Below are 25,830 nucleotides of genomic sequence, written 5' to 3'. Positions count from 1 at the left end.
ACTGCCTACAAAAAAGCATTCCTTGCACTGACACCCATTTAAAGAAATTTCTCCTATCTCTCCTATCTATATTTCTCTCATACGTCCTCTCTTGATGACTCCATCCATGACTCAATGCAAATATGTATGTTGTACTGGTATATTGATGGCTCCTTGTCAGTGATTTCCCCAACTAGTGGACTTGCACTTTCGCTTTTAAAGTTCTTAATTTCAATGAAACCAAATGGAACATTTAATGAGATTTAATCAAATGTACTAAGAATAGTTCAGTCTTAAGGCTTTCTCGAGTTGGTCTGATTCCTGTTAGTTCGTAATATTGATAAATTATGATTTTGCTGTAATCTTGCATTTGATGAACACCACTTCAAACAATATTGTCATTGTGTGGCTTAACTGTTGTCATTAATAAAGTTTGTAATGTCATGGTCTTGTGTTCTGTCCATTCCTAAGACTCAAAATATTGTCTGTTCTTAACTAACTTTATCTACTTGCACTTATATTTCGATTAATTGCATATTTTCATCCAACATATGTCTATTTTTTTACATCTTTCTTTTGTCTATGTACTTCTATTTTGTGTTTTCACTCCCTAAATGTATCACCACCCACTTCTGCATTCATTTTATTTGCTATCAGTGCCTGTCTGATCATCCCATTGTCTTTTTGATCTAGTTAAGTTTTATTTCTTTCAGGGCCAGCAGTTGAGGTGGAAAATATATTGATGTCCAGGATAAGATTGGATTGGTAGTTGAAAGGAAGTAGTAACAGGGTAGATAATGTTATGCATCACTGGGATAGGACGGAAGAAATCAGGCCATGCCACTCCTGAAGGCATCACAGTTTAGTTTTTTTTAATATGCATCATTCCTCAATTTACTTGTTTGTAGGCAGAGGTTGACAGAAAGAATTGACCAGGTTCTGTACATAACTAAGTACTATTTATTAAAAGTAAACCAACTTTAATTACAGGTAAACCATTATGAACTATTGGCATGTAACTCTACTCATTAAATCTTTTATTCTCTTTTAAACTCCCCCTTTTACACGTACACACTTACACAAGGGGAAAAAAAAATAACACAGATGTTACAAGGGCAAGGCAAATCTGGCAAAGCAGTTCAGTGTTCCTGTTTACAAGATCTGCTGAGAAATTTCTCTATATCATCATCAATTAAAAGTCTAAGCTTATAGCAACAGCTGAAGGAAAAATAAACTGGTTTTCTTCATGTTTAAAATGGCTTTTACTGCAGATAGTAGAGCTCCTGAGCTCGTGGAATTCACAGCTTCTCACTCCCTACTATCTTGTTCATAGCCCTAACCTGTTCAGTTATGAGAATCAATCACGATGTTGTTGGCAGGCAAACGGCCTTGTCTTCAATAACTGATCACAAGTCTACAAACCAATGCCTGCAAAATCTCCATTTATACACACCTATCAACTACAGCTCATCTGCAGACTACATTTCAACTAATGCGTGAACAAGCTCACTGTAACTTGTGCTTACAGCCTGTAGTAATCTTTCAGCAATCCTCCATTTTTAAAACAGTTCTTTTCATATTTCAATCCACAAATAATACAAAAACTAAAAAATGCATTCTTTAGAGTAAATATAGTTAAAAGATGTTTGTTCATATGGAGGTTAAATGCCAATAGTCGGTTGAATGGCCTGTTTCTGGATTGTCGTTCTTTGTTGTTTGCAGGTGCAGTGGGATTCTGTGTGAGAGAATTAAATTTTGCCCTGAGCGTGGCTGAAGGAGAGATTTTAGAGAATTCTGTAGTTCTAGTAGGTGATGGTGTTTAGTGTGTTACTATAATTGGGCAGCTTATTACCCATCCCTTCTTTAATTCCGACTATTTTAGTAAAATGCTTTTGATACTTCATGTAGTGACGGAAACAAAACTAGTTAACTTTTAGCAAGTTAGTGTTTCTATTTTGCCTGTGCACATGTTTGATTATCTGATTAAAGACCAATAAATTAACTGTTTATTGTAACTCAAACTGTTCTGCATATACTGTTTGAGTGTATTGTTGATGTGAGTTGAATTCTTGTGTCAAGTCAATGCAACATTTTTTTTTATCATCTGTATTGGCTTTGAAATTCATCTGCCTCATTCCTAAACAAAACAATTGCTGATTTTTCTTTTTCCCTTCTTGACAACAAATGAAATGTTTTCACCATTAATATTGTTCATTATAAAACTGTTCTAACTTTCAGATTTTGACAAATAAAGTGGATAGGAACTAAATTCGTAGCATAAATATTTCCTTGCAAGCAGCAAAATGAAACAAAGTGCTGGTGAGCAAACCAAGGAGTAGACTTAGTAAAGTTGCCATTGGACCAGAGGGCAGCTGTTTCAGGGAAACAACTTGTGGTTTAACCTGAGGGTCAGCATGCCTTCAGTGAGGAGAGTACTTAAGAAGTTGGGACCTTCATGGGAACCTCAGTTGACGCAGAAATTGAACCCGTATTGTTGACACCACTCTGATTTGCATGTCAGCTGAACTAGAATTAGTAGACAAATGCAGCTTATGTTAATGAAAATGTATCGAGTCAAGTGACCTATTTCGTTACTGCCATTTTGATTTAAGTGCATTTGAACTTTTCTGCCACTGCTTCTAGTTACAAACCAAAGCAAAGTGTCATTTTGCCCTGTTGACATTAATTGGAAATATTTCTGATGTAAAAACTAGCTAGACTGCAACTTGAGGGGCTTCAAGTCTCTGTCAGAGCCATGTTGCTATTTCGCATCATGAACCTAGTTACCAGGTTTCCTCACCCTGGGTTTATAGGCTGCACTTGTGCCACTTAACTGGCATTCACGTCAGGCCTCATGCTGTCCCAGGTTCACTGTCCAGCTTGCAGATACGTTAGTGTTCTGGAGACTGGAAATTTGCCTATTAAGTGGTCATGTGCATTCACTCTCCAAGGCCAGCAGAACAGCTTCTGCTTTGCTGTTTTCTTTTGTAGTCGGCAGTACCAGGAGAAATTGTGCAGTTATTTGAAAATGCCACTTCTGTGTAATTATTTCATAAGTTTGAATTAAAAATAGAAATATGGCAGTGCTGTAGAGAAAGTAATGTTTGATTTTCATATGAAGTTTGCATTAACTGCTTGTTTATTTACCACTTTCTACAAACATAGAGCCCAGCATCAACCATTTCTCTCATCATTTGCCTCAAGCTCCCTGCCACCTCCAAGTCCACCTTGATGTTGACAGAAAAGTAATCCAACTGGTATAAGTGTGTCCCTGGCCAAATATTCTATCCATGAATATGCTGAAGCTTTACGTAAATGCAGAATGTGCTTTTGGAGAACCAGCTAGATAAGTGTAATTGTATTATGGCTCAAAGAAGACACTAGGCTTGATGGCCTAAAGGCCTTTTCTTTTGAAGCCGCGATTCATCACCAGTGATGTAATTATCTATATTCACGCAGGATTGCAGTCATCCTCTTTGTCAGTAGAGTTCAGTTCAGTAGACTCTCTTTCAACAAGCAAACCCACAGATGATGGGGAGGAGGAAGAGGAAGATGAAGAGAATGATGAAGATGAAAACCTTCCAAGTATACTGCTGCACCAAGGTGGGACACTTAATTTTTAATCCTGTAGTAAGCAATCATGATACATAATTTCTCCCCTGGTGTCTAGTCACCTGACGTTTCCCAAGAACTGTCAGGTTTAAATTAGTGATAGTAGGAACTGCAGATGCTGGAGAATCCGAGACAACAAGGTGCAGAGCTGGATGAACACAGCAGGCTCGGCAGCATCATAGGAGCAGAAAGGCTGACGTTTTGGGCCTAGACCCTTCATCAGAAATGGGGTTTAAATTAGTGTTGCAGTGTAGAGCTGTTTAAACAGAATTGACCTCTGTACAGTTAAAACTGCAAGATGTTAACCGTTTTATATGAAACTGTAGTGTCACTTGATGGATATTGCCAGTGTAAAGCTTTTAAACGTGATATTTTATGTCCTTTCTGTATAAAATGAAAAAACTCTAAGCAGTGATTATGCAACATAACCTGAGGCTGCTGGCACTGTAGGCTCCACCCTTTTGTTTTGCAGCAGCCCTTTACTTAAAGTGATGGAGACTTCAGTGTGATGTAATGCTTTTATGTTTGCATTAAACTGAGACTACAATAGTAGGAGCAGCCAATTCTGCCTGTTCCACCATTCTGTGAAAATACTGCCGATTTTCTGTCTTGACTCCTCTCTTGCAATGATTCCATATTCCTTAATACACCTAGTAGGAAGGTCTCAAATCTTGACTTTAAAATTACTAATCGATTTTTATCATTTACAGGAGAGAGTTTCACTATATCACCATCCTTTTATAGGAAGAAATACTTACTAACTTCTGTCCTGAATAGCCTGGCTCTGATTTTGACTTCGTCACTTTGTTATGGCAAAATATGTTCCTCTTTCTTGCCCTATCAATTTATTTCTAAGCTTCAAATCTGATCACCCCCTAACTTACCATGTCGAAAGATGCAAGTTTGGTTTAGTTACTCTACGGAAAGTGCCATTTTAGTCCAAGACTTGTGACTATTTCCTCTGGACGTTGTGCTCTCATTGTCACCTGTTTCTGTGTTCCATTGGTCTCTGTTCAGGAGCAAAAGCAGAGGACCAGTGTTTTCTATACTTTGGGCACTGTTGACAGCAAGGAAATTTGGGCAGCAGATGTGAAGTGTGTATACTACTTTAGTAGATGCATCTGTCGCTGTAATATTTTTAAATATTCATTAGATTAGTAGAATTAAATAACCATTAGATAACAACCAGATTATATTACACCCTCACTAGTCAAGAGTAAAGTTGGTTCTCAATGGGTAAAACATATTCTAATCTGTCTTCATGTTCTTAAAGCATACCCATGTGCTTTTTCCTTCAATGTTTAAAGTAGCTGATGTGTTAGCTGTTCTTGCATTCACTTAGTGTAACTGGGTTCCTTTCTGGATCTTATACACTCGTAGATAATCTGGCAAGTTTTCTTTGGTATTGTCAAAGACTGGTGATCAATAAAATTCAGCTTACAAAAGGATTGATTTCCTCATGACAAGTCTTGTATAGATCTATCTGTTTACCTTGTTGTGAGCAGTTGAGCAAAACTCACATTAAGACCTAGCAGCACTAAACCAGATAAATATAACTTTACAGGATTTTTAAAATGTTGCATGTTGGTTCTTAATTGATCTAAGAAGTTTATAGGAGTGTATCTTTTAATAATTCTCTTAGCTGGATTACCTCCAACGTATTAAGAATAATTGATTCTTCTAGAAAATAAATAAAACAATACTGTTCAAAGCTTCCTGTTTGAAATATGACAGTGCTGAGCAGCACTGAGTCATTTACACTAGTCTGTTAAACCTTTCCTATTTGTTATGGCACAGGGATAGCAAGCCAGTTCAAATCAATTTGCTAACAGTGGATTGCAGCAGTGAAATTAAAAATATTCATTGACCCTCAATTTCCCAGTTGGTCCTAACCAGATTTTATGAATAAAATATAAGACACAAATCTTATAGCTTAAACGCACATGATTAATAGTAAATTGATAATTTATTTTTAATAACGTAACTTCAGTTGAGCAAAGCTAACCAAAAAGATAACAAGTTAATCTAATTAATATCTATGATTTACACTCTATCTTCTTTGATCGTAACCACACTCTCTCACCACAGACACAGTGAAGAGAGAAATTAGAAAGAAAATGAGTTGTGACTGGCCAGTTTACTTCAGGGGTTTCGAGCCCTGGTTGCTAAACATTTGTACAATCCTTGGAAACATTGTTCGCAGGCACAGCGAACTGTCTATCTCCCTTGAATTCCGACATCAATGCAAACAGCTTCTGCAAACTACTAGAGATTTTTACTTAAATCTTGCACACCGGGGCTCTTTTCACAGAACTTTCAAAAGTTCAATAATTGGAAGATAACTAGAGAGCAACCAAAACTCCATCTAGCAGCTTTCACAGCCAGACTGATCAAAACCCAATGCACACCAGTTCAATCTGTGGTTTCTCTTTTTGTATCCAATTTCTCTCTCTTTGGCTGGCCACTGACCTTTTTTAATTGATCCTTTTAACATTCAGGCAGCTGCCAGTTCTTGTGCATCATGCATCTCAAGTGCTGAAATGTTTGGAGTGTTCTTAAAACCCAATAATCAACCTGCAATTACTTTCCAGGCCAGTTGCCACAAACACTATATATCAGTTCTTGTTCTTTCCATTTTTAAAAATTGCTGCAGCTCAAAGTCTAAAGTTTAACTCAAATGCAGCTCACAATTCCAAACCAAAAGTTAGAAAATTGTTAGTGGGTGAATGGATACTGAAGGCCACACAGGCAAACTGATCCATATCTGATTTTATGCAAGTCACTGATCATGATCAAGAAAATGTCAATTTAAATGCGCTGACCTATAAAGTCTTGTTAAAAAACAATTTTCTATTTTCAAATTTTATGAAGACTGCATCCTCATTAGTTGCGATGTTTGAATTTGGAGTTGCAGCTGATAAATTTTTTTTAAAATCTACCAAGTAGCCTTGGTGATAGCAAGCCTATATTAAGCTTTTTTCGCAGGCAACTGTGAATGAAAATGTGTTCCATCCTTTTCTTTGTCCAATCTATTTAGACTTCCTAGCACTATGGCAAGATGTAGACAGTAAACTGGATGGTGGATGTGCTTCTCTAACTGATCAGATGCTTTGTCAGTCCTGCAGTACAGTGAGAGGATTGGAAATGGATATTATTAGCCTACTGAAAATGATGATCACTTCTGTCAGAGAAATTATAATCCAAAACTGTAATCTTATAACATCAACTACGTTTTTATTATTTCATGGGATCTGATGTGATGCTCATTTCTGATTACTTTTGACAAATTGGTGGTGAACTGCCTTGTTGAAAATTGTGTACAGAGAGCTGGGAATTTGGTTCCAGGATTTTGTCCCAGTGACAGTTAAGGAATGGCAGTGTAGTTCCAAGTCAGAACAGTGAGGGGCTTGGAGGGAAAGTTACAAGTGGTGATATTCCTAATAATGTGTTTCTCATGACGTTTTCTGTGACAGATGTCACAGATTTGAAAGCTGCTGCTGGAATCTTGCAGAGTTGCTATTGGTGCATCTTGTGGATCCTATATATGATTGCCACTATGCATTGGTGGAGGAAGTGAAAGTTTAAGTTGATGGATGTTGTAACAATCATTCAAGCTGCTTTATCCTGTGTTGTGTTGACCTTTTGAGCATTGTTGGAGCTGCACTCATCCAGAAGAGTGAGACTCTCACTCCTGACTTATGCCTCATAGGTAAAGAGGCTTAGGAAGTCAGGAAGTGCATACTTGCCCACATTTGAGATAAGACAGTCTTTGTTATCTTGCATAAGGCCTTTAGTATTGTTCCAAGAACAGAAAAATAACACTGATTTTCTTCTTATGGTCAAGTTAAACCACTTGGTAAAACACCTATTTTGACTGTTGTAATCTGGTTATGAAAATTTTCCACTCCTGATTCTTTCTCTGTTTCTTTTTTTTTCTCTCCAACTCACCAATGAGGATGCAGTCTTCATAAAATTTGAAAATAGAAAATTGTTTTTTAACAAGACTTTATAGGTCAGCGCATTTAAATTGACATTTTCTTGATCATGATCAGTGACTTGCATAAAATCAGATATGGATCAGTTTGCCTGTGTGGCCTTCAGTATCCATTCACCCACTAACAATTTTTTAAGACTCATTTAATGAAGAATGGCCTTGTAAAATTAGGTTGGCGAAGCATACCAACAGTTTGAGATTCAAAATATTCCCAATCAGGCTTGATTTGGTAGAAAAGTTAACCATGAATTTAAAAGCTTTATTTGTTGAAAAAGTTAACAGATTTGGAAATGCTTTTGTTAAGTGGCAAATTGAATTATGCTGCTAATTTTAAGAAGTAATTAATTTCTGTTTTCTGTTTTATTTTTGCAGAGCAATGGTCAGTAACTGAGGGGATGCTGGTTTGGTGTAAATTCCAGAAGTACCCACATTGGCCAGCAGTGGTAAGTAAGAAAAGGGACAGAAGTCCAAGGTATACTTAACTAATTTTGTAAATTAGAGCTTTTAGCAATTGTCACACCCTCTTGTTTTTAAAAAACTTGCATTCACGTAGTGTTTGACAAATACATCCCAAAATGCTTTACAACCAATTTCAGTACTTCAGAGATTGCACTTCAGAAGTAATTTTGGTTACATGGCAGTCAGTTTGCACATAGCAAGCTCCCCCAAATAGCAACGAGATAATGACCAGACAAACTTTGTGACTTGGGGATAAGTTTTGGTCAAGAGCGAGAATAGTGCAGTTTTGTTAGTCAAGTTTGAATTTATCCACTTTTTATAAGTATGCATCCCTGCTTTTAACAGGTAAGAAGTGTAAAGCCCAGGATCAAGAAGGCCAGCATATTGTTTGTCGATGAAAATATAATAGATGTAGAAAAGAATAAAAAAGGGTAAGTGAGGCTCCTTTCAGAAATTTGTCAATAAATAACCTCATTGTAATAGGTTTCGATAGCACAGATTTTTCTGTTTAAGCAGTATACCGTACATTTTTTATGGGAGTGAGCATTAAATTAATAACGCAATTTTTTTTAATTGATGTAAATAGCATTAATCCTTGAATGCATTTTTGCATGACTTTGCTGTGGCTGTCCGACTTTATTTTCTTTATTATTCACCACACTGCAACCTACCCTTTCCCACACATTTTGACTTGGACTTTGGCTTTATTGAGTTGACATGGGGTATCCTAAGGTGCTGCCTCAAGTAGAGATCATGTGCATGTATCACATTGTGTCTTACCTGATGTATTGGTGAAGAAACTTATAGATTTTTGCTTCATGTATCTGAATTAAACATAATATTTGTTGCATATGCCATTTAAAAACATTTGTTTAAGTATTTTTAATTCCAGATTAAAGTCTTCCAGTTATTTCCCATGCCTAAGCTCATATGCAAGTTATCATAGATGATTGTATTGACTTGGAGCTTAAGTCTGATATGTAGTATGAATTTCAGCATATTCCCTTTAAACCTAACATGGTGATGAATAGCCTTTAATGTTTCAATACATTAACCAAGCCAATTAATTTTATTTTTGAATACTGTAGCTTTACGGTGTCTGTAAGGACACTGAAACCATTTGACTGCGAAAACCGTCATCAGTTAACAGTAAGTTTACAATCTGTTTGTTCACAGCCATACAGTTTAATTGAAGCAAGGTTTAAAACTGCTATTTAAAGCTACCCTGATGGATAATGTAACTGCCGTGGTCAAGATCTCTGGTTTGATAACTGATCTGTGGTGTGATAGCTGGTGATATTGAGTTGACAGTTACAATATAATTCGTCATTCTTTTTATTTGGGGAATCGTAAGAAGGTGTGAATAGGATAATACAATTAGTGGTCTTGCTTTTCGTTGTTGTTCAGTAGCTACATTAGTGCACATGCTTTGGCATAGGAGTAAGCAGAATTGTGTTGAGCTCACTTCAGTTCACACAAAAATGACCACTGCTCATGAAGTTTATCCCAACGTGACTCAGCAGCTTCTGGAATTCTGGACTTATTTGGCATCATATTTGAAAGTTACAAATGACAACCATGAAATGAAAGACAATGGTGCAGTAATCATGAACTTTATTCTGTTATGTCTTGGGATACAATTGGTGTTGGCAGATTTGGGGCAAGTTGAATTTATACATACTGCATTGATCAGTGAATCTGGCATGGCCATAAATCATCAGGGGCAAGTTGAAATCAATTTTATTTTAACACAAAGTGACATTAGAATATAAACAGCCACTGAAGAACAGTCTGTTACAGTATTTAATAGAAATTAAATGAGTCCTTAAAAATTATTCTAAAAGTGAAGAAGGCACTCAGTGGAGCGCACATCTTCTTCACAGTGAGTCACTTTAACATTACTATAAATTCTCAGCTCTTAGTGACACTCTTCTATCTGTTGATGCACAAAGAAGATTTTTTCAGCTTAATAGTCATTTTAGAGCTTCCATCATGCTGATGTGCTTTCAAGCCAACCTGTATCCAACAACCTGGTCTTAGAAATTCTGATATCTGTAACAAAGGCTACTGCAGCAGCAGAGACCATCTACACCATTCCAAAAAATCAAATGTTTAAATCAAACAACTCCCAACTTTTTTAAAACAAAGTCAATTTGCCCTAAATACCAGTTATAATATCCTTTAAAGATTGCAGAATCAGCATCTGTATCTTCAACAAAATTAATCCGTTCTACCTCAGGCCATATCTTTTATCTTGTACTGCTTTTTTTTGAATTCTATCCCTATTGAGATAGACATTGTTTGAAAACAATATAAATTGTGGCAAAACCATGATTTTATCTTTGCCACTGAAGGTGGGTAGAGAAAAAGAGTAAGGAAGGAAGCAGAATTAATGTAGATCATTCAGCTGCCTTTTTTTGTGTTAAGTTTCTATGACTATATTGAATCTGGGAGTGCTAACACTTTTTTAACAGTAAAATTTCAAAGCACAAGCTCTTAATGTGCTTTTATAAACCTTTCGACAAACATATTCTCAATTAGAAATCTGTTGTATCTTTGATCTTGATATTTCGAAGATCCATGCAGTTGTTAAATCTTTTATTATACAGGCTGCAGCACGGCACATTTACAAGACTTCAGTTGATTGGTGTGTGGCTCTAATTGATGATTATCGAATCAGAAGAGGCAAGTTCTATCAAGTTTAATGTTTTTGAAAAGCGCACAGAAGACTTTAAAACAGGCTTTTTCCAATGTTACTTTTTCTTTTGTTTGCTTCCCCCAACCCCAATCCCTGCTAATATAGCTTGTGCTTGTTTATCATAGTTCTCTGCAATATGGAGCAAACTTTCAATCTGTATTCTGCAAATTTACAAGTGATCATCCTAAACTACTTTTGAACTTGTAAATTGTTACAAGGGAGAAGGAAAATCGACTTCTGTGACCACAGCAGCATGGTGTTCATGTCTATAGTAGCCCCCTAAGGACGAATAAAAAAAAACGTCACTGGAAACATTTTCTAAGTTCTGTGATAATTTGTTCTGTTAAATTACTTGATATAGCTATGTAAAATTTGTCTTTTTAACTAACTTTAACTTTATTGGAATATCTTGACAGGATGTGGCTCCTTCACAGGTTCCTTTGTTGAGTACTGTACAGCTGAACTTAGTAAGTAATGTTGATTTTAAGATTATCATTCTCTCTATTTTTTGAATTCATTGCTTTAATTGATCCAAATTTGAGTTTAACATTCTATTGCTGAGTGAACTTAGATGAGCTGAAGTCCCATAAGTGAAGGGTTTTTGTTTTGGCTTGATACTAATATAGAATTAATGCCCCAAAACAAGCCAAGGTATTTTGTTTTTGGTGGAAATTTGCTACAAGTATAAATTTTCTTTTCCAAATGACTTGGACATAAAATCACCATTCTTGAGCCAGGCAGCACAAAATATCAATTACAATCCAAAAGTTTCCACTGAGTTAGCTGATGTGTGCCAGGTCAGTGATCAGATTCTGCAAATTAGCTGAAGCATTGTTGAGAAGAAAAGAAAATCTAACTTAAATTTATAACAGGCCTTTAGCAGTAAAACTCCCCAAAGTGATTCACAGAATTGAAGAAGAATTGACTCCAGGTTTAAAAAAAAGTCAAAAAAGAAGAGTTTAAAGACCCCCTCAAAGGGAAAAAAGAGGGCTCTGAATAAAATTGCAGACAAATGAAGGCACGCCCACCGATGATGGTGTGTAGAAATGGACAAAAAACCAGAGTTAGGTGAACACCAAGATTGTAGAGTGTTATGGGACTGACAAAGGTTTCAGAAAAGGTGAGGCCATAGAAGGATTTGAAAACTGAACTTGAAAACTTGGGGACTACGACAGCAAACGCAGGCATAGTAGATGAATGGGCTTTGGAGTCTTTTAGGATATAGACAGTAGAGTTTTGCATGACCATAAATTTGCAAGACAGTGGAAGTTGAAAAACCAGCCAGGAAAGCATTGAATAATTGACCATAGACCTGAGTTGAGTCTCATGGTTGTAGAGTGCCCCCTGATGGAAGTACATCCATTATTTGTATTTGGTAAAATTAAGTCCTCACCAAATCTATCGTATAGAGAAGCAAATGTCATAAAGTAAAATATTTAAACATTTTTAGTATTTATTTTGATAATGGGACTGTTAGATTAATAGAAAAAGAGCGCAAATATTTTCTGGACTGAACATTTCCTTTCCAAAACTTTGATCAGAGTTCTGCTTTGAAGGACAAATTGTTTTATTTGATGGTAGTTCTTCCAAAGAAGCACTTTTATGATCAAGTGGAATCAAGTATCATTCTGTCTGATAATCCATGTCCATATTCTTTCTTTAATCTTTTGGATTTTCAGAAATATTTCCTATCTTAATAATCTTGCAGTGGCATTATTTTACCTCGGTTAAGTGTCAGCCTGGTAAAACCATAACAAGACGGCTTGCAAGTCAAGCTCTGTAAGCAACATCAATAGACGTAGGTAGTCCAACAACCAGCAAATCAGATCCAAGCTGTGCAGTCTTGCTATATCAAGTTATGAATGGTGGTGGACAATTAAACAGTTCCCTGGCGAGGATGTTCCACAAGTGACCCTAACTTCAATAAAAGGAGTGTGCGCACATTGTGCAAAAGACCAGGCTGAAGTATTTCAAGGTTCCATTCAGGCAATCTGCTTCTGCTTCCTCCAGGGGTCCCAGCATCATTTTACTAGCCTTCATCCAATTTGATTTCAGCCAAATGATATCGAGAAGCAGTTGAAATCACTGGATACTGCAAAGGCTACAGGCACAGACAATATTCTGGCAATAACATTTGAAGGTTTTTGCCCCAGATCAAGCTGCACCTCTAGCCAAGCTGTTTCAGTACAGCTACAACACTGGTATCTAACTGGCAACATAGACAGTTACCCAAGTATGTCCTGGCTATAAAAAGCAGGATAAATCCAATCCTGCCAATTGCCACTCCATCTGCCTCTTTTTAATTATTTGGAAGGTAACACCAACAGTGCTATCAAGTGGCACTTGGTAATAAAGTTGGTTTGGGTTCCTCTCATGCTGAGCCCACTCATGGTCCAAACCTGGACCAAAGGGCTCATCTCAAGGGGAAGTGAGGGGGACCACCTTAACATTAAGGTATCATTTCATAGAGTGTAGCATTAAGGAAATGCAATAGAGTTGGCCTCACTGCGATTCAGGAAAATCTCCCCACTGGTTGGAGTTGTACAAAGCTCACAAACACCTCCTGATGCAGGAAGCCCATGTTCAACTCCCGCCTGCTCCAGAGGTCTGTTACCCAGAGTAGTATCTTAGGAAGATGACCTTCAGTTAGTTCATCAATGATCTTCTGACCTCCATAAGATCTGAAATTGGGATATTTGCGCTATCATCAATGTTCAGCACCATAACCCTCTTTAGATATTAACATAGCCATGACCAAATTCGACAGGACCTCGACAACATGTACGATTGAACTGATGTACAGCGTAAATGCTACTTACCACTTTAAAGTTTAAAGCAATGGCCATCTCCAGTGAGAGAATATCATCATTGTTTCTTGGCATTCAATGGCTTTACCAAAGCCGAATTCCCTGATCCACATCCTGGAGGTTGCTGTTGACCGGAACTGGACCAATTCTGTACGTACTGTGTAAATCAGGTTAAGGACTAGGAATTCTCTGGCTCCCCTCCGAGTTTCTCACCATCCTAACTTGGAGCTATAATACCATTCCTTCAATATTGCAGAGTCAGTATCCTGGAACTGCCTGCCTGACAGCACTGTAGGTGTACTTGCACAGTAAAGTTTGCAGTGTTTTCGTAAGTCAGTTCGCTGCCTTCATTGGGAATTGGGAATGGGGAATGGACAATAAATGCTGACCTAATCAGCAACACCCACATCCCATGAATGACCAGAAGAAAAGACACTGTTTTTATTCAGGTCTTCGTAGATGCGAGCTGTAGCCTATAAGTTTCAAGTGGCTTATGTTTGTTTGAACTGTAGAATTCAGCTATTGATGACACTTGAATCTTCTGCTATCAGCTGTAGTGGGAAGTATAAGTAGCCCAACCTTGATATGGGTGCCAGCATTTGACCTTTTTTTTTTCTGGTGGGGATAAGGTTTATGGATATCCTCTCATTCACTACCTGTTTCTGGCCAACTAAACAGAGGAAAACCATACAATGTGACACATCAGCTGCAAGATGAGAATAATGATTGAAACAGACAAAAAATGAAAATATTGTGCTTTACGTGTGGGTTTAAATTGGGGACTCTGTAGTCCTGAACAGCATTTTCTACACAGCCTTAGCAGAGGTTGGAAGATCAGTGAGTCAACACAGTTTTTTGAAAGCGAGGCTTAAAATGATGGCCTTAAATGAGGGTGTAGATATGCTCGCTGAGCCGGTGGGTTTGGTTGCAAACAATTCATCACCCTGTTAGCTAACATGAGCATTGCTTCCCGTGAAGCGTTAGTGTTCTGTCCCACCTGTTATTTATGTGCCTTGGTTTGGAGCGTTTCGTACCACTCTCTGGTTCTGTTTCTCAATGGTTTCTACACTGGGTCTAATTCAATGTGTTTGATGGGGTTCCGGTTAGAATACCAGGCCTCCAAGAATTCTCTGGCTTGTGCGATTTATGGATGTGTTGTCCCTGTTTGTCTGTGTGTCATGAGACAAGTGAGAATTGGTCATGTCTCTTGGTGGCTAGTTGGTGTTCATGTATGCGTATTATCAGTTTTCTTCCAGTTTGGCCTATGTAGTGTTTCTCTCAGTCCACACAACATTCAATAGGGTAGATGCAGATAAACTGTTTCCTCTGTTGGGACAATCCAAAAGTAGAGGGTGTAATCTTAAAATTTGAGTTAGGAAAATCTGGGGTCAAATCAAAAAGCACTTTTTTATGTTTAAATTCCAATGGAGATCTAGAGTACAGTCTTATTAATTTGTCCACTACTGAGTCAATTGAATTTTGAAGACAGATCAATAGATTTGGTATATTACACTGATTTTGGGTATGGAATCCTTTTACATTCATCAGTAGCTTTCAGAGGGCGGTTGTTGGTTTGTGGGCTACCCTGATTCCTAGGGGTCTGAGTAGTCTTGTGGTCATTTCTGAAATGTCCCTCATGTATGGTAGGGTGATTATTGAGTCTGGTTGTGTTGTGTCTTCCTGTTATGGCCTGCCTCGGAGGTAACAGTGGATTGTGCTTTTTGGGTATCCATTCTTTTTGAAGACTCCATATAAGTGTTCCTGTTCTGCTTTGCATAGTTTCGAGTTGCTGCAATGTGTTGTGGTTCATTTAAATAGTGTCCTGATGCAGCTCCATTTGTAAGCATTGGTGTGTAATTGAGTATCCGGTCAGAATGTGCGGTTTTTCTATATATGCTAATCTGGAGTTTCCCATTGTTTTTGTGTTCTGACATTGTGTCCAGGAAGGGTAGTCAGTTGGTGCTTTCCTCTTCTTTTGTGAATTTTATCCTGATGAGGATGTTGTACAGGTGTTGGTGGGTTTCTTCTAGTTTTGCGCGTTTGATAATCTGATATTTACATATCAGACCCAGAAGTAATGCCAACCACCCCAACAAACCAAGGCATATAAAAAGCAAGCAAGACAGAACACCAATGCTTCACTGGAGGTGCACTGACGATGTTACCTAGCAGGCTCGGCGAGCATTTCGACAACGTCATCTACAACCCGAGCTGCAAATCTTCTCAAACTTTAGATGCCCTTAAATCTCTTAACCGTGCCATTGATTATAGTGAGACCGTTTTTTATAATTATCCAATTTCAATTATCTTTGTTCCTCTGCAGGTATCCCAGTGCGAAAATCATTTGGACAAGATCCCTCACTAATGACCTTTCCATACACTTCAATTGCAAATCAAGTAGAAGGAGGGAATTCTGATTCTGAAATTGAGATCACACCATCCAGACAACATCCTACCAAAAAACTGCTTCCTGATAGGAAGAAAGCTGCCAGAGATCGAGCTAACGAGAAACTTGTGCAATTCATTGTCAAGGCAAAGGGTGCAGAGAAGCACCTTCAGGCTGTCATTAAGGGACAGAAGCCATCTAGGTGGCTAGAGGAGTTTAAAACTCGTACCCGCAACTCAAGTGTCATTGATACGTACCTTGAAGATGACTGGCAGCTGGACCAAGTGGTTAACTACTTAAAAGCTGTCTGTGAAATGAATGTGAGCACAAAACTCTTAGAAGATTATGAGAGGTCTAGGTTTATCCTGGATGTCCTCTTGCCGGAGGTGAGTTCTAATGCAAAATGTAGAGGATTAGATTTCTATTTTCTCGTGATTGACAAATTGCAATATGTAAATTCATGTAGAGAGTATTTACATTTCCTGTACCTGGTAAAATACCGGATCACTGGTTCTGGAAAATGAAAAATGCAATTTTGAGCCTCAGCAGAATTAGCTGAACACCATTGGGCTCTCCAGTTGATGTCAGTGCTTCACCAGCATGTTACTAGGACTTTGAATTGAGTTGAATTATGAGGTCAAGTTGCTTAAGCTTGGCTTGTATTTCAGAAGTTAAAAGGGGAATCTAATTGAAATTATTAATTCTAATTGAAATGTAATAGCATAGATGCAGATAAACAGTTCCCTCTGTTGGGGGAATCCAAAAGTAGAGGATGTAATCTTAAAATTTGAATTAGGAAAATCTGGGGTCAAATCAAAAAGCACTTGTGTTCATGTTCCAGTGGAAATCTAGAGTACTGACTGACTAATTTGTCCACTGGTGAGTCCATTGAATTTTGACAACCAAATAAAAATCTATTGATCTGTCAAGGTTATCCAGATATATAGAACAAAGGCAGTTAAATGGAGTTGAGATACAGAAAGCTATGATCTAGTCAAATGGAGAAACCAGCTTGAATAGGATAAATAGTCCATGTCTCTTCCTATGCTTTTGAATTAGAGAGGCATGAAGAGTTGTTAGTGCTCCATGCTTTTAATTTACATTTAATGTTGGCATTTGTCTAGAGAAAGATGTACCAATTAAAAGGGTGTTTGGCTGAAAACCTTTTTTCCAAAAGACAAAATCTGGCACACTTTACAAAAAGTCAAAGATGTCCAACTCAGAATTGCATTGAAATCTACTGATGTAGGTTTTGCAAATTCTTTTGTGACTGCTCCCAATTGGAGTGAAGTCTTGAATCTTGCAATGTACCATACCATAGGCAAGCTGGTTTGATGGCTGTTGTGACATGGAAGTGTCGATAGAAAATCACTTTAAACTGAGAGAGAACAGGGTCGTGCAGTTACGTAGCATCTTTCATGACCTTGGTATACCCCAAATGTAGAGCAAAGAACAAAAATGGTACAATTATTTCATTCAATTTTATTTCCAGTAAATTATCAACAGCGTGAACTTCGTAAACGTAGATGTCGAGAATGTAGAATTTGGTGATGAAAGCTTGATCACTTCTACTTTAATTTTCTCAGTATGTCAAGGCAGTCATTGCTTTGACAAAACCTTTTGTATTATTAATTTCTTTACTGGAATGGCATTCTATGGATGTTAATTGTTCTGGTGCCTCACCTGAGTGATTGTATGTACAGGGAGTACAAAATGGCTGACTTTGGCAGTCCAAGTTAATGTTATCTATACACACACACAAACTAATGTAGTTCCTCACTTCTGAGCACCCCTCCTACTCCAAATTGAAGCTTAAGTATAGAAGTCAGAATACTACAGATGCTGGAAATTGGAAATAAAAACAGAAAATGCTGTAAATTTTCAGTCTGAAAGCATCAGCAGAAGGAAGAAAATCAAGTTAAAATGTTAAATCTAGTTAAATCTACTTCAGACCAGTTTTGATGAAAGTTTGCAGAATGATTGCAATGTAGCATGCAAGTCGACCTCTTAAAGCCTTAAAATCTATTCTGTACTTGGCAGTTACTAGGCTCCAGTCGGAAATAACAACATACAAACTCAATGTTTGCTGCGACCCACCAGGGAGGTTTTTATTCTGCAATTCTGCACTCTGAAAGCTCAAACAAGTCTGAACAAGCCAGTGAGCACACTTCTTAAAGATATACTTTCATACATACAAGAACTATAATGTATAACAAAAACCTCCTTAAACAAGGGTGAGCTGTCAAGTATAGCGAAATGACAAGTGTGGGTGGCTGCCAATTTTAAAAAGTCATTACAATCCATGCAAAGCATCAACCCTGAAAGATCAACTCTGTTTCTCTCTCCAGAGATGATACTAGATATCCTGAGTATTTCCAGCAATGCCTATTGCAGATGCCAAAAATCTGAAAGAGTAATATTTTGCATTTGCATTACTGTTTAAAAGGCTTCCAGTTCTTTGTTCACAGGATGTACGTTCTGCTGACTGCCAGCATTTCTAACCCTTTCCTAATTGTCCAAAGGGCTTAAGAGTCAATCATAATGCTGAGTGTCTGGAATCACCTGCAAGTCAGACCAAGCAAGGACAACCAGTTTCCTTGCCAATAAGGTATCAGTGAAACCGATGTTGACTTAGGATAATCAACAATGGTTACACATCACATTAGGTCAGCTTTTTATTCAAGTTTTTATTGAATTCAAATTTCACCATCTGCCATGTGGGATATGACCCCATGCTCTAGAATATTGGCCTGGATTAACAATTGCTAGTCTAGTGACATTACCACTACACTACACCACTAAGACATTGTCACTTTTCAGGATTTCCATTTGTGTCGCTTATCTTGTCGACGTTCACTGCTTTCTCCCTCTCTGCTTGTGGTTAATCATGTATTTATCAAAACTCACATTCACAGCCAGACCTTCATCCTTAGCAAATATCTCCAGCTATCACTCACTCCACATGGATTCCAACTGAAATTCCTCAGTTTGTTTATAAATCCTATCATGATTACAGGTTTCTTTGAATCATTGTGTTCCTTCAGTGTCAGTTCTCACCATATTCTGGAATCCATTGCCTAGTGCCACATGGCACCATCTCATTTGGGCCTTTATCTCGTCTCTTTTTTTTTTTTTAAAAATTGCAAGCTCCTACAACTTGATCATCTTCATTTTATTGAACCTCATCTACACTTAGTACTACTTTTTGTGAGATTCAGATGAAAAGTCATTGATCTGAGCCATTAACTGCATTAGTCCCTCCACAAATGTTCCCAAACCTTTTCCAACGCTTTCAATTTTTGTGACAGCTTAAGTACAGGCATCCTGTACCGCTGTCTCTCAAGATTTACGTGATCCACATGTTAAACTTCTCCAGTTAGATACTCTCCAACACATTCCAGTGTTCTTTTGTTCAAAAATCTTAATGCTTTTAATATTGTTCTTGGTTGCATTCTTGCAGTATATTGTAGACACCTAAAGCAACTTTCACTTCTCTTTCAATATAGGCCATTATTTGTGCAATTGCTGAGGTTGAACAGATGAGCATCAAGAAAGCCGAAGAAAAGTACATGAAGGGCCCACTTCACAGTGAAAGGTGAGAATTGTGGATGTTATCCAAATCTATTTTGAACTTTAATACAAGTTATTGTTAAAAATCTTTTAAGGCTGCCAACGTCGAATGACCATTTAAATGAATAATGTGGGGCTTTCTGATATATAAAATGGAATAATAGTGTCAAATTCTGAAAAGACTCTACCAAATTGTTAGCGGTAATGTTTCTGAAATTAGGTTTGAACAGAATATCTTTGACCATTGCATGTTCCAAGCATTAATTTTACTCTTGTTTAAAAACCATTCAATTAGTTGGACAGAAAACTAAAATCGCTTGATGGGTTGATTGGAATTTTATCTTCTCTCAAATGCCTGTTTATACAAAACAAACAGCACATGCGATATGTCCCATCATTTTGCTACTAATTTCCTCCCTCCTTTAATCTTTTCTTTGCTTGATATATTAGCTCACCTAATTGGCCACAATTCAAGATCCCACTAAGTGGAGGTAATAACCTCCTGGTATCATCAGTAGACTATTCTGGGGACCCAGGTTTGAATCCTGCCATGGCAGATGGTGGAATTTGAATTCAATAAAGATCTGGAGTTAAGATTGCAATGATGACTGTGAAACCATTGTAAATTGTCAGAAAAAGCCTATCCCACTCTCTTAATGTCCTTCTGAGGAAGGAAACTGCCATCCTTGCTTTGGCAAACACTTTGTCTCCAGACCTACAGCAATGTGTTTCATCCTTATTAGGGTTTGGCAATAATTACTGGCACAGCCAGCAAGTGGAGTACGTGAGCAATGAGCGGCAGGTTTCTGATGACAATTTGGATCCTCTCTGCAACAAACTGGCTCAGTTCTTATTCTGCACATGCATACATTCCCATCAGACTTCATTGTGCTTCTTTATTCCATATTAAAGATCACATTATGAGATCAATTGGACTTCAGAATTTTCCTGAACTGCATGGCTGCTGCTATGATATCTGTTGGCTCTCGTATTTGGGCAAACTGAAAGTCTGTGTTTCAGTCCTTCACTAATATATAGAGACCCTGTCATTACCAATTAAATCAGGAATCCCCAAGTGGGGTGGTGAGCTGAAATATTAGGATTGTGCTCTGAGGAAGTAATGGTCACCCTAGCATCTTGACAGACTTATAAAGCTGTATCCCCTCGTATACACACAGACACCACATCATAGTAATAGCCATAGCTAAGATGAAATATCATGATACTTTGGATGTTGGCAGATGAACTCTTTAAAAAGTGCAGTTGAATAAAAATTTCTAAATTTGAACTGCAAGTGGGGTTGGAGACACAGGGCATGTTTTTATACCCCAATACTTGAACTCTTGCCAATTGCCATGCATACAACAGTTGAATTTATAAGACATCTCCAGCAGAGTTGAGTTGTATAACTTTGGATGAAGTATTGATCTTGGTAGTAGCAGTGATAGCAATACAAGGTGATTCAATCACACAAGGAGTTGATTTGTTCCCTTTACTCAGTCTATTTTTTTTTACTGTAAAACACCAAAATGCCAAGACTTGTGGTAATGATAATATTTACATGCCAAATATGTTTCAAGTAACCTTATGACCTTTACAATGTTTTGCAGGGAAGTTGAACACTTCAACAAAGAGATTGAAAAAGAGATGAAACTGAAACAGAAGCTCTTGAAAAAGGAGGAATCCACTAGCTGAAGCTTTCATTCTTAAAATGCACGTGTACATAAGATTGAATGAAACTCATATTTTTTGTGCAAAGTAATATCATTTTTGATAGCAAGAATTTAAATGTTTCTTATGAAATATCAAAACCAATTGTGTACAGATAACATGAGAGTTAAAAGCGTGTAAATATCCCATCTGGGGAAATCAATTATCTGTTTAAGTCTCAGTGCATAAGGCTTAAAGCTTAAGTATGTTTTTTACTTCAAAATGAAAAGCCATTCATTTCACAAAGACTTAAAATTTTGGCAAGCTCAGTTAAATTTGATATCCTTTATTGTGTCCTTTTCTGAAACGCAAAAAAATTGTGCTTTTTTTTTGTTGATTTTAACTTTGAATGGTAACCACCTTTGTGGTGTAATATCAATATTCTCCTAAGAGTGGGTAATGAAGGCATTTGATTCACTATTCCAACTACACGCACAGTATAATACATGAGAATGTGCTATCAATAAAAATCACACTTGGAACCATTGCCCATTTTTGTTGGTCTAGATCCGGAGTGGTGATTTTCTATAAGTGGCAATAGTAAGGAGAAGACAGACAAAATAGTTAGATGAGAAGATATCCTGACTGAGTACCGGGGAAGGTTAGAAATTGAGTGAACCGCAAACATTTTAAAACCATCTGTCTGAGTGTTTTTAAAGGTGGGTAGAGGAGAAGACAAGTAAGGATTTAAAGATGCAGTTCTTGAGATTATATGACCAAGGTGGCTCAAAGCTCTTTAAAATGGTCAGTTGTAGAATTAAAAGATTTTCCTATCTATCCAGATTGAGATACCAGCCAAAAATCAGAAGTTTTTCAATTGTGATACTACTCACTTGCAGAGATGTTTGATTTTATATATTAAGGAACTTGTCATACATTTATTATTTCAGTCCTCAATTTTTTACCTTCGAAATTTTTTCTTTGCTATTACACTGGTCTGTTCTTCATTTAGAAGGGTGGATAGCGTGAAAAGAAAATAAAAAATAGAATTATCTTTATTGACAATAGCAGAGGAGACTTAAGTCTTGAAATCAGAATAATTATTTTTAATGGTCAAATATGTTTTCATGGTGTTGTCAAAGCAATTGGAAATTGCAACATTTCCTTTGGGTGTTTCAGTAGAGAAGAGAAAGGAAATTTAAAAATTTTTTTTATATAATTCTTTCACCATTTCAAGACATTGCCTGTAAAGTATTTTGCAATGAAGTATTTTCTGCTGCCTAGACTCTATGAATCTATAATCCTCCACTAGATACACTTTCCCAACCTGTAAAAGACAAATTAATCCAAATTGTCCCTTCTGTGTTGATCAATCCTTAACCCATGCTCATATGTAACCACCAATACTGAGATCCTCTCTTATGCAACAATTTTTTATGTGGTAGCTTATTGAATATCTTCTGAAAATCCAAAAACACTACATCTCCTGGTTCCTCTTTATCAACTCTTCTTGTTATATGCTCAAGTAACTCTAGCAAACTTCTGAAACACAAGTTCCCTTTCACACAACTGTTTCTAAATGTCCTGCTATTTCTTCTTTAATGAACTGATGTTAGGCTAACTGGACAATAGTTTCCTGCTTTCGGTCTTCCTTCTTGAACAGGTGTGTCACATTTAGCAGTTTACCAATCTGCTGGAACCCTCAAATATACATATCCAGAACATGCTTGATATCACAACATTAAAATTGGGTCATACTCCACCTCAACAGTTGATGTGCTTGCCCATCAGCATGAGTATATTATATCTCCAAGTTTTTTTTTAATTTGCATGTATTCCGTATTTCTGAGTAGGGTAGTAAACTGGTTCCAATGGTCTCAATTTAACTGTGTGAGCCTGATGCTCTCATTGGACTCCTATTAATTGACAGAAGGACATGTTGAGATTCTTAAATGGAGTGGCAATTTATTATTGAGATTACATAGCAACAGATATTACTTGCATTCAATTATACTGAAATCTCTTTGGAGTTTTGGTCAAATACAGATATGAAATATGAGCTTTTTACTTAGGTTTCAAGCAATGGGCATTTGATATAGCTGCATGAGCAGATTAGTTATTGAAGGCCACCATTAGCCCAGGGTTCCTTCTGCATCAAGTTTCAAGTCTGCCCTGTTTTCAGCTCTGTAATTCTACCCACCTTCAAATCCAAGCACATAATGTCAGCATTTTCCTTTGATACCATTTTTGTCAATAAATAATCAGGATAGCATTTAACAGGTTCTGATGATGAGATCCTCTCATTTTGTGCATTTTTTTTTTTACTAGTATTCAATTTTCTGAAATACTGAGCATTAGCACTGAACTCCTCTTGATCATATTGTTCCATTTCTTAACTAATGTTAGTAGGTGCCATAAGTTTAAAAGACCATAAAAAGTAGGAACAGGAGTAGACCGTTTGGCCCTGCGAGTCTGCTCTGCCATTCAACAGAATCATGGCTGATTCAATATTTCTCACATCTACTTTCCTGTCCTTTCCCAATCACCCTTGATTCCCACCTTGATAAAGAATTATCTCTATTAAATATACAGAAGGACTCTGCCCTCACAGCTGTCTGTGGTAAGGAGTTCCAAAGACATTCAACCTTCAGAGAAAATTCCTCCTCATCTAAGTCTTAAATCCACAATCTATGATCTCAAAGAATGTTGATATGTAATTAGTCACTGGCTCCTGTTTTACCTGATTTTAGACTTTGCTCCTGTGGGTTACTGTCTTGACCTTGCAAACTATAAACTCTTTATAATCAGCTGATTGAACAGTATGGAGATCCATGGAAAACTCTCATTAGGTAGAGTAATAAATGCCAATTCCAAGAGAAAATGGACGTTTGTACTTGCTCCATCTAAGTTTGCTTGTAGAAAAGGGCAATTTTATTAATACAGAAAAAATAACTGATATAATTACCAGGAGCTGCATTTGCGCAAATACAACTTTTTTTTAGCAACATACTGGTTTGACAGGTATAGTGATGACCCTTTGGTGTCTCACTTTTTGAGAGAGAGAGAAATGGGTAGTATGGCTGCTGAATTAACAAAGAAAGATGAAGCTTCAAAACCATGTTGGATCCTATTCAATTCATTAATGCAAGTCCTCCACTCGGCTTTTCCAGTTGAGGGCAGTTGACACAATGAGTATCCATTGTTCTTATTTCTCTAGGCAAAAGACAGCAATTTCAAATATGTGTATACAGGCAAGTACATTATTGTTTATCCTGGGGTTGTATTTTAAATTGATTAAACAATCGTGTGTAGGATTCAAATGATTGCAGTTGCTGGTGGTGTGGAACACTATGGAGGTGTGAAAGTGCTCTTCTAGAAATGAAAACTAACCCAAACCCTTGCCTATACTTCATCTTTTGGTTTTTAATTCTATTTTGATTCCCTGCTTCTATTCAAATATCCATATGTATATATTATATAATAATGTTAATAATGTTTCACTGTAGTTGGTAGTCATGTGTGATGTGAAAATCAATGGCTGCCTCACTTTTTTTTAATTGCACATAGGATAGGAGTATTGTTGCCAAAGCCACCTTTTGTGGCCTGTGGCCACTTGGCTTTGAGAAGGTGATGGTGATTCGCCTTCATGGGCCACTGCAGCACATGTGGTAAAAGTGCACCCTTGGTGCTTTTAAGGAAGGGACAAATTGCTGCCTTGTGTAACATTTGAAAGAGTTCCAGAGAGAGAACAGCAGTTAGAGAGATAGAGATGGATGATGGTATGTCAAGGAGAAAGAAAAGCTCATAATGGGGCCATTAGCAAGCTAACATGAGTTGGCTGTGCTGACACCAACACATGGGTATGTCAAGGCCTGGGTGTGACGATGGCTATAGGAAAAAGAAGGTGGTGGTCAGGTTCTAAGTTATTGAACTTCAATATTGAGTCTCAAAGGCTGCAGGGTCCCTATGCAGAAAATGAGATGCTTTTCTAGCTTGCGCTGCAACAAACCAAAGACACAAATGTTGGCTGGGAACACGGTGGTGTGTCGAAATGAGTGGCAACTGAAAGCTCGGAGTCATTTTTGCGGACAGAACATAGGAGTTCTGCAAAATGGACGCCTAGTCTGTTTACCATCTTTGCAAGGTAGAATATACTGCATTGTGAGCAGCAAATGCAGTAGACTAGATTGAAGTGCAGGTAAATTGCTGGTTCACCTGAAAGATGTGTCTGGATCCTTGGAAAGTGACAAGGGAGGATGTAAACGGGCTGCTGTCTGCAATTGCATGTGGAGCTGCTGTGGGGAGATGTTGTGAGTGGAGGAGGACTGGACTAGGGTTTCCCAGAGAGAACAGTCCCTGTGAAATGCTAATAAGGGAGGGAAGTGGAAAGGTGTTGGGTTGTGGCATCCTGCTTAAAGGTGTTGGAAATGGCAGCTTATGATTCTGATTCGGCATTGATTGAAAAATACTGGGCCTACTAGGAAGCTAGTAGTAGTACAGAAATTAGAGGGGCAGCACAGTGGCTCAGTGGTCAGAATGGCTGCCTCACAGCACCAGGGACCCAGCCTCTGACTGTCTGTGTGGAGTTTGCACATTCTCCCCGTGTCTGCGTGCGTTTTCTCCAGGTGCTCCAATCCAAAGATGTGCAGGTTAGTTGGATGACCATTGCTAACTT

At 37.6% G+C, this 25,830-nt stretch overlaps 2 protein-coding genes across 2 annotated transcripts in view; one reads left to right on the top strand and one right to left on the bottom strand.

The window, feature by feature from the left end:
• The window catches only part of LOC125486443 (gap junction beta-5 protein-like), a 1,170-nt gene extending 1,062 nt beyond the window's left edge, over positions 1-108 (bottom strand). Inside the window, exon 1 of the mRNA XM_048613933.1 lies at positions 84-108. Coding sequence (XP_048469890.1) covers positions 84-108 — 25 coding nt within the window. The remainder of the gene's footprint in view (positions 1-83) is intronic.
• Positions 109-3,313: 3,205 nt separating this feature from the next.
• On the top strand, positions 3,314-21,697 carry pwwp3a (PWWP domain containing 3A, DNA repair factor). Its single transcript, XM_048614258.1, has 9 exons — positions 3,314-3,582; positions 7,958-8,028; positions 8,390-8,475; positions 9,133-9,193; positions 10,654-10,729; positions 11,159-11,209; positions 15,873-16,321; positions 19,442-19,530; positions 21,116-21,697. Exons 2-9 carry the CDS (start codon positions 7,981-7,983, stop codon positions 21,198-21,200), a joined length of 945 nt encoding a protein of 314 aa, XP_048470215.1. The 5' UTR covers positions 3,314-3,582; positions 7,958-7,980; the 3' UTR covers positions 21,201-21,697.
• The last annotated feature ends 4,133 nt before the right edge of the window (positions 21,698-25,830 follow it).

Source organism: Rhincodon typus, chromosome 29 (genome assembly GCF_021869965.1).
Source record: "Rhincodon typus isolate 14 chromosome 29, sRhiTyp1.1, whole genome shotgun sequence".
Lineage (NCBI taxonomy): Eukaryota > Metazoa > Chordata > Chondrichthyes > Orectolobiformes > Rhincodontidae > Rhincodon > Rhincodon typus.
Note: the sequence above shows the minus strand (reverse complement) of the source record. Positions and strands in the feature narration are given on the sequence as shown.